At 41.0% G+C, this 8474-nt stretch overlaps 1 protein-coding gene across 1 annotated transcript in view; it reads right to left on the reverse strand.

Moving 5' to 3' along the window:
* Positions 1 to 7258, reverse strand: part of LOC108796688 (granzyme K-like) — a 17764-nt gene extending 10506 nt beyond the window's left edge. Inside the window, exon 1 of the mRNA XM_018568188.1 lies at positions 7197 to 7258. Coding sequence (XP_018423690.1) covers positions 7197 to 7251 — 55 coding nt within the window. The 5' untranslated portion in view covers positions 7252 to 7258. The remainder of the gene's footprint in view (positions 1 to 7196) is intronic.
* Positions 7259 to 8474: the final 1216 nt, after the last annotated feature.

Consider the following 8474-nt stretch of genomic DNA (forward strand, 5'->3'; position numbering starts at 1 on the left):
CGGGCACCTCTAAAGGTTTGTACAAGTGATCTGCAGCCACTGAGACCACTTTTGCTCAAAAGCCCTTTCCCTGCTGGAGAAAAATTATACCAAAATCATGGCTACAGCAGCACAGTGGCATAATGGCTAGCACTTCGGCCTTGCTGCACTGATGGTCTCTGGTTTCAATCCCAGTCAGTGCACTATCTGCAAGGAGTATGTATGCATGTGAGATAGGGACCTTAGAGTTTAAGCTCCTTGAGGGCAGGGTCTGATGTTAAAGTGCAACTATGTAAAGCGCTGCAAAAAATCGTCCGTGCTATATAAATACCTGTAATAAATAAATAAACCATGATCTCAGTTCAACCACTGAAAGACCATGACATACAGGTATGTCCGATGGTGGTTAACCACCTGTCGCCTGGCCATTGTAATTAAACGGCCGGACGGTGGCTTCTTGAATGAGGGTGAGTGTTTTTAAACGTCCTTTCCCGCCAAATCTGTTTGAAATGTAAATAGCCAGCAATGGCTGTTTACATACAAGCGTTTCGCGGTCTGTAGAGACGTCTGATCGCTTGTATTATGCATGCGGGTGTGCACCCCCCATCCTGAGCTCCACTGTGCCCGGTGCGGGCCAGGACCGGCATGACAGTTCTGTCAATGGAGATGAGAGGGAGTTCGGTATATGATCCCCCCTCCGATCTCTTCCCCGCTCTCTGAATGCAAGAAGTGATGTACTGTATATTACATTACTTCCGCATTCAGCTGTGATTCCTGGCCACAGGAGCTGGGGAAAAGCTGGTGAAGCAGATCTCTGCTTCATCAGCTTCTCTTGGGGTCCCTAGATGACATTAAGGGTCTTGGAGACCCCTGATGTCTCCATAAAGAGGACCTGTCACTGTATCTTGGCTATCACCTGTTAGCCCCCTACGTAATAGCAATAAAGTTAAGTGGAAAAAAAATGAAAGTTACAACAAAAAAAATTAAAATCACATCTAAAATTTTAAAAAAAAACAATTTTTTTTAAAAAAGTCCCCCACCCTTCCATATACACGCAAACATGCGTCTGGTGCGCCTACGTGCAAAAATTATGATTGCGCCGATTACGCCGCACATGTTACATATCACCGCAAACGTCGGAGCATAAGCAATAATTCTAGGGTCATCAATCACTGATAACACTAAATTGATGAGCAATAAAAGCTTTTAAAACATCGCCTATGGCCAATATTGGGTTTGGTAGTTCTCTTGCGATTTCGAGGGTGCATGCAATTTTAAGGCTTGACATGTTTGGTGTCTATTTACCCGACATGACACCGTCTTTTATATTTTCCCAAAAATTGGGTAATAATAAATGTTTCATAACATAACTCAGGGAAAACTGTTTTTTTTTTTCCCAAAATGTCCGGTAGTTTTTTCGCTATATAGTAAAAAATAAAAGTGGTCATTAAATACCACCAAAAGAAAGCTCTATCTGTCCCAAAAAAATTATCTAAAATTAATTTCAGTACAGCGTCGTATGACTGAATAATTGTCAGTCATAGTACTGCAGTGCTAAATACTGAAAAATGGCCTGGCCAGGAAGGGGGTGTAAACACCTGGTCTTCAAGTAGTTAATTGGTTAAAGAGGAACTGAACTGTGGAAGTTGTGCTCAAAAAAAGGCATGTTCCCCATTACTGATTTTCGATGCCTTGATGTGCACTGTGTCTCTGTATGGAGTCGATCATCTTGGTAGAAGCAGGGCTTTGCTTCCTCATTTCAGGGCCTCCAGGAGGAGATAGTAAGCAGCACAGTAGAGACATCACCGAATTTCACACCAAAATCTGAGACCAGCTATCAATTGCAGCAGTGCCTTAGACCTCACACTGCAGAGATACAGCTTTGAGGCTATAGGCACACAAAACTGGTATTTTTCAGGAGAAATGAAAGACAAAAGGTTTCAGAGTATTGCTTAGGTACAACTCAAATTTTCTAAATGTTAGCTAATGACTCACGCCTGGTTTCCTGATTGGCCGGCTTGATGCTGATTGGCCGGGAAGCTGACTTCCCAGCCAATAAGCATCGAGACAGAAAAACAGCATGGATCTGGCTTCCTGGCCAATCAGGAAGCTGGGTGGCAGGTAATGACTTAAAATGTGGACCTTTTGGTTAAAGGACAATTTCATTAAATGTCCAAATGTTAAGATTTGAAGGATAATTTCACTTTTAATGAAATTGTCCTTTTATAGCCCTCCTTTCCCCCACACATTATAGTCCAGCAGTGATTTCTTTGAACATATTTCAACTAGAGGTGCACCAAAATTAAATTTTGAGACTGAAACCGAAAATAAAAAAAATGTCAGGCAGAAAACTGAAAATTATTTTTCTAAACTTTTTAATTTTTTTAATATATATATATATATATTTGTATTAAATATATACATATTTTTTACTTTACTGCTGGGGACTAACCAGACCTCTGATATTTCCCTTCTAAGAGTCCTCAATCTCTCTTTCTGCAGCCCCTGTTATGAACGAACAGGAATCCTCTATACTGAGTGCTCCTGCCCATTCTTAAATTGTTGAGATAGTATGTTTACTATGTCCACAATCATGAATGAATAGGAATTGATGTAGATTGTAGATCACAGCTCTCTCCTCCCCGACCCGCTCGGCCTCCCGACAGTTTCTCTTCTCCCCGCTGGTCAGAGGGGACACAGAGCAGTGCGCTGAAGGGGAGGAGAGAAACCATAGATGCACCGCAATTTTGGCCGAAAGATAGCACTTTGGGCGTTTTGTCCAAAGTGCCATTTTCAGCCGATATGTTTTGGCGGCCGAAATTTCGGTGCATCCCTAATTTCAACAAAAAAAGCTAGCACAGCCAGTCACAGCTAGTAACCACAAACCTCACAGATATAGTGAATCATGAAATGAAATCAATAGGACAATATAAAAGGTGTAAATGGCTCTGGTTTATATGGAATAAACAGCTGCAAGAGCTGAAGAGGTTTATATTTGATGACTGAGGGTGTGACAGATGTTATCTCGTTAAATGTGCATTACTACAGTTAGATGCACCATTAATGCGTCCTGATTTCAGACACCAAGAACAAAAACAGGATGTCCAGCACAAAAACCCTACATTAGAAATACGGCAGTAGAAGGAAAATCAGTAGATCTCCTAATATTTGCTACAAACAAAAGCACGTTCGAACATGTAAATCCCTTTATTGTATGACATAACTTTTCTGCTTTCAGAGTCTGTGTCAGACAAACTTTCTATTTTTTGGATACAGCAGAAAAGTGTTGAAAGCTCAGTTCGGTATTTCATAATGCCTGTATCGTTGTTGATGAAGCATTGCACTCTTCTTCCTGTTGCAGAGTGCGACAGGAGGGATGCCTGGGTGAGGCATTCCCCAGGCCCGCCATCAGCATCCCCACCCCCAGCACGCCGAAGCCCCACCCATATCCCATCAAAGCCCCACCCCCACCGGCTAGTGTGAAGGAGGAGACAGGCAGGAGCCTCCCTATCCCTCACCTGCTTGTCACTGCAGAGGCATCGAGATCGATGGCCTCAGTGCTTTTTTTTTTGGTTGGACAGCTTGGACCAATGGCGCTTTGCCATTGGTCCAAACCATCCACAGAGCTCACGCCTCTAACACAGAGTAGAGGCTGTGACAGCTCTTGCCTCACTAAGTTAGGTTACACAAGCAGTGGGGAAGCCTGCTGCTGTGTAACCTAACTACCTGTCAAGAGCCAGATTCAGTGCTGCCTGTAATTAACAGGCAGAGCTCCGTCCATGACAAGTTACACAGAGGGGAGGCTTTCCCTTCTGTGTAACCTGTAACAAGCCAATCTGAATTGAGAAAAAGCTGTCAGCTTCAGACTTGAAGCTGACAACTTGTTCCTCCATAATACTAATTGCGGCTCTGTCTCCCCTGACTGCACGTCCCTACTGTTGTATCACTATAATCACAAGTGAGGAGCAGACCTGAACAGAACAGAAAGCAATTTTTAGCAGAATCGGGAAAGGTTAGAAACATAGAAGACTGGTGGCAATAAAATATATACAAAGTGATCCATCAAGTCTGACCATTTCTGCCCTTTTTTTCAGGATGGACCTATGATTATCCCAAGTTTGTCTGAATCCACATATTGTTGATTGACTCACTTTTTGGAAACTTGTTGCCTAGTTTTTATTTCTCTCTGTGTCCCTGTTGTGTTTACATTTCCTCTTACTTCCTGTCCAAGAAACACATGTAAAGGACAGGAAGTGAGGCAAACTCTTCTCACAAGGATAACAGCAATACAAATTGACCTAGGTTTTAACTTTTTCTCATTTAAAAAAAGTAAATATTATATTGCCTGAAAATTCACTTTAATGCTAAAATAAAATACAAACATCACTGCGTTGCTGAATAATGATCTGCAGTGACTGTACGAAGAAGAGTGTCGTGAACGCAAAGTCGAGGCAACTTCCTGGCAGTCTTCTGCAATGATGTTGGATGACGTAAGGTGATAACAAAGATTCAAACCTGATATATCCTTATAAGAGCGGGCTCAAAGAGGTTCTCTCTGCTCAGGGAGTAACCCAAACTTGAAAACATGCTACATCATCATTGAGTTCAGGTTAGGGTTGCCACCTGTCCAGGATTCACCTGGACAGTCCGGGTTTTGAATGCTGTGTCCGGGTTTCATGGCAGCAGAGACCCGGACACAAAATGTCAGGCAAACAGGGGGCAACCAAAATTAAAATAGGGGCTACTGGCCCCGCACTGAAAATAGTCTCAACTGTGATATTTACTTATGAATGGGTGATGCTATTTACATATGAATAAGCTACGACTCATTCTCCCAAAAAAATGTCCGTGCGTTGCTAGAGTGTTCGGGTTTCGCTTGAAGAAAAGGTGGCAACCCTAGTTCAGGTCCAAGTCAAAAATCGTAGAAGAGTTGAGTACATGAAAACTGATCAAAAACAACGTAAATCAGCCAGGGACGTAGATGATTTTGTTTCATGGGGAAGGGTTCAGCTTCCTCATATTATAAGACTTTATCTAGCAGGCACACCAAGGTTTGAAAAAATATACTGTATACCAGCCATATCATTCCTAAACCAATCCTTTACCCCGAGCAATACTGACTTTATTGTTTGACACCATATGGATAAAAACCATGTTTTAAAAAAACGTATCGTTGGTACCAATTCACGCAAACCGCTTAGTATACACTTATTGGGATTTTTTTTTTTTTTTTACCAAAAACATTTAGCAGAATACATTTTGGCCTAACTTTAGGAAGACATTTGATTTTTTTTTAAATTTTGTATTACAAAAAGTAGAAAATATAATTTTTTCTCAAATTTTTTTGTCTTTTTTCATTTATATAAATTTTTTTTTTAAACCTAGCACTGGTGGGTCAAGACTCAAAAGTGGGTTGCGACCCTGTGTTCAGTGGGTCCCCGTGTCCCTTCCACTTTTCTAGTTGAGAGGCTCCTCAGTCTCCCCCTAGCACAGCAGTGTCAGTTCTTGCGCCAAGCAGCCATTCAAAATATGCTGCCCAGCACCGAGTGTCAGCTTGAGGTGGGGTGGGCTCCATCCATATGTGCATTGCTTACAGCTCCCTCTCATGTCCTGTAGAGGAGCCTGGACCGGTGTGATGTAACATTCTGGCTCTCAGCACCTGTACAGGGAGTGCAAGGGAGCTGTACAAGCAATGCACATATGGATGGAGCTACAGCACAGCACAACAGCCCACACCGGACCCCAGGCTAAGGATCCACTCCAGTTCTTATAATGTAGGGAGACTGGGTGGATCTTAAAAAAAGAACAAAAATAATTTTTTGGGCAGTGTGTATGTATGTGTGTGAGATTATGTAACCACCAATACCAGGTGGCACTTCTGCACTGACCACTAATACAAAGGGGGCACTTCTACACTGACCACCAATACAAAGGGGCACTTCTACACTGACCACTAATACAAGGGGGCACTTCTACACTGACCACCATTACAAAGGGGCACTTCTACACTGACCACCGATACAAGGGGGCACTTCTACACTGACCACCAATATAAGGGGGCACATCTACACTGACCACTAATGTTAGGGTATACCACAATTTTCACTGTATGCATTTATTTTCTGTTATAATTAATTTATTACAAGGCAATTACTAAAAATGTTGCTGAACAGAGCAGGAGGGTGTAAAAAAGTATCTTCCCAGGGTACCAAATATGTTGGGTATGTTATATTATTTATTCATATATTGGGGCCCATTTACATCTATTAGTTGCAGTAATGTACATGCTACCATAACATATGTTAATGCACCTTGCATGTGTTGTAGTGCCTGTCATTTTGAATGGCACCCCAACGCATGTGCAGTGCAATGTGCCACAATACAGAGCAATTCACCATAGTGCATTTTGTTCCGAATTTTATGGCACTTTTAATTTTCGGGACATTTGGTGCATTGGCAGTCCATTGATTTCATAATGCATATACAATCACTGTAAGAATGTAAATGGGTCCTTAAGCATTCTAGAATTAATGATCATGCTAATATACAGTCAACTTTAGGTATATTTAATTTTAGCAGGGGTTACCTGAGACCTATAAAATATTTCAAGAGTTCCCCTGGGGTAAAACGTTTGAGAAAGACTGATGTAAATATTATGCAATGATATAAATAGAACTAGGTACAACCCCAACTTTCTGAGACGGGAAAGAGTGACAACTTTTAACACAAATATGTAGGCAAATGACACACAGAATAACAAATGTAATCATACAGGTTGAATAAAAGGTTTAGTTGGATTTATGTCTTTGCATTTTTCCTTGTGCTTTTGCTTTGTATTTGTGCTCGTGTTATGACGGGTCATCATAACACACATACACTGGCCATGATGCGCATGACATGTTCGTGCGTTGACATGTTTGTATGCACTCCCGAATATTTTCAATGGAAATCACATTAGGGGAAAATGTCTTGGCATTAATCCAGCCCCAGTGTAGAAAAACACTTTTGATTGCTAAATATTAAATTTTTTAGAGGTCTATACTTCAGACCAAAAAGAGGGACAACTAAGGAGAGAAGAGGGAGAGAGCGATTTGGTTTGAAATGAGGCACAGTTGGGAGCAATAGAGCTAAAATGACATTATTCAGAATACAGCAGAACAAGTGATGTTCATTTCCCGGCAAACAATCACATTATCCAGAAATTAAAAAGTTCTTACCCTGAGTGCAGAGCAGGTGAAGTGCAAGGAAAGGCAAAACAAGGAGCAGTCTCATGGTTGATAGTCAGATATCACCAGTGTGAATGGTTGGAACTGAGAATGTATAAATAACCCATGAAGCCTTATCGTTACAATCTTATACTACATGAAGTATGAATTTCCGTTTTTGCAGCCAAATTAGGATAACACCTACTTTATATTTGATACAATTGCTGATTAGCCTTATAAATGCTCTTTCTGAAAACTCCAAAACAGAAAATTCTTTTTAGTACTTGCTTGCTATGTAATGTTTATTAGGGGGCTGAGGATATGTTTTGCCAATTAATCCTCGCTCTACTGTGCTGGCCGATTTTATTATCAGTTGTTAACTAGATCTGCAGGACTGTCTGTCCTAACAAAGTGTTAAAGATCTCAGGACATACTGCATGTTAATGTATGTCTCTCTGAGTTTATATTTCAGTCTGTCCCTTATCTCTACACTGCCATTTCTTGAAAGCAATAGAAGCTGCCCATAGGGTTTATATATAATCCTGTTTCAAACATACAACTAAAGGGTAAGAAATATATGTAATTTTTTTTTACATACAGTATGCTGTGTGAATGGGAACACATAACAAGCATAAAGTGTGGTTCTCAGATTTGACTGCAAAAGTGGAAATGCACTTTAAGCTCTGTCATCACTATATCACCAGTTCTCAAAGCTAACCTGTATGCTAATATGACACAGTTCTCTTACCCATTCTTAAGCTGGGTTCACACTTGGTATTCTGACTCCGATCGTAGTGATAGCGAAATATATCCCTTGCTGAGACCTCTATGCCTGGCCTGTATAAGCAGATATACTCACTGCGGACAATCCTCGTCAGATAGCTGAACTCGTCAATACCGATTCATTCAAAAGAGGTGTTTATTCTTTACAGCAGATGATAGGAACAGCAGATGAATGGTGATAGTATTGTGCGGTCAGAAAATGATGCCTTTCCTCCGTACTGTGCAGATTATATGTGTGTCCTTGTTACATGTGGCTAGTAGCTGTGCCATGACACAGGAAGTACTACACACAGGAAGCAGGAAGGGGCGTACACTAGGGGGAAATACATAGTCACATGAGGAATAATTACAGAAAGCATGTTTGTTACAACAAAAGGCCACTAGATGGCAGCATAGGATAACACATGGATTTAGCTATGAGAAAATAGTTAGGCAAATCACACTATATAAATTCTAACCTATATAACAATGCTAATATTAACTGAGGCTATGCATCTCATATTCTAT

The sequence above is a fragment of the Nanorana parkeri genome, unplaced genomic scaffold (genome assembly GCF_000935625.1).
Source record: "Nanorana parkeri isolate BGI_ZX_2015 unplaced genomic scaffold, ASM93562v1 scaffold1152, whole genome shotgun sequence".
NCBI lineage: Eukaryota > Metazoa > Chordata > Amphibia > Anura > Dicroglossidae > Nanorana > Nanorana parkeri.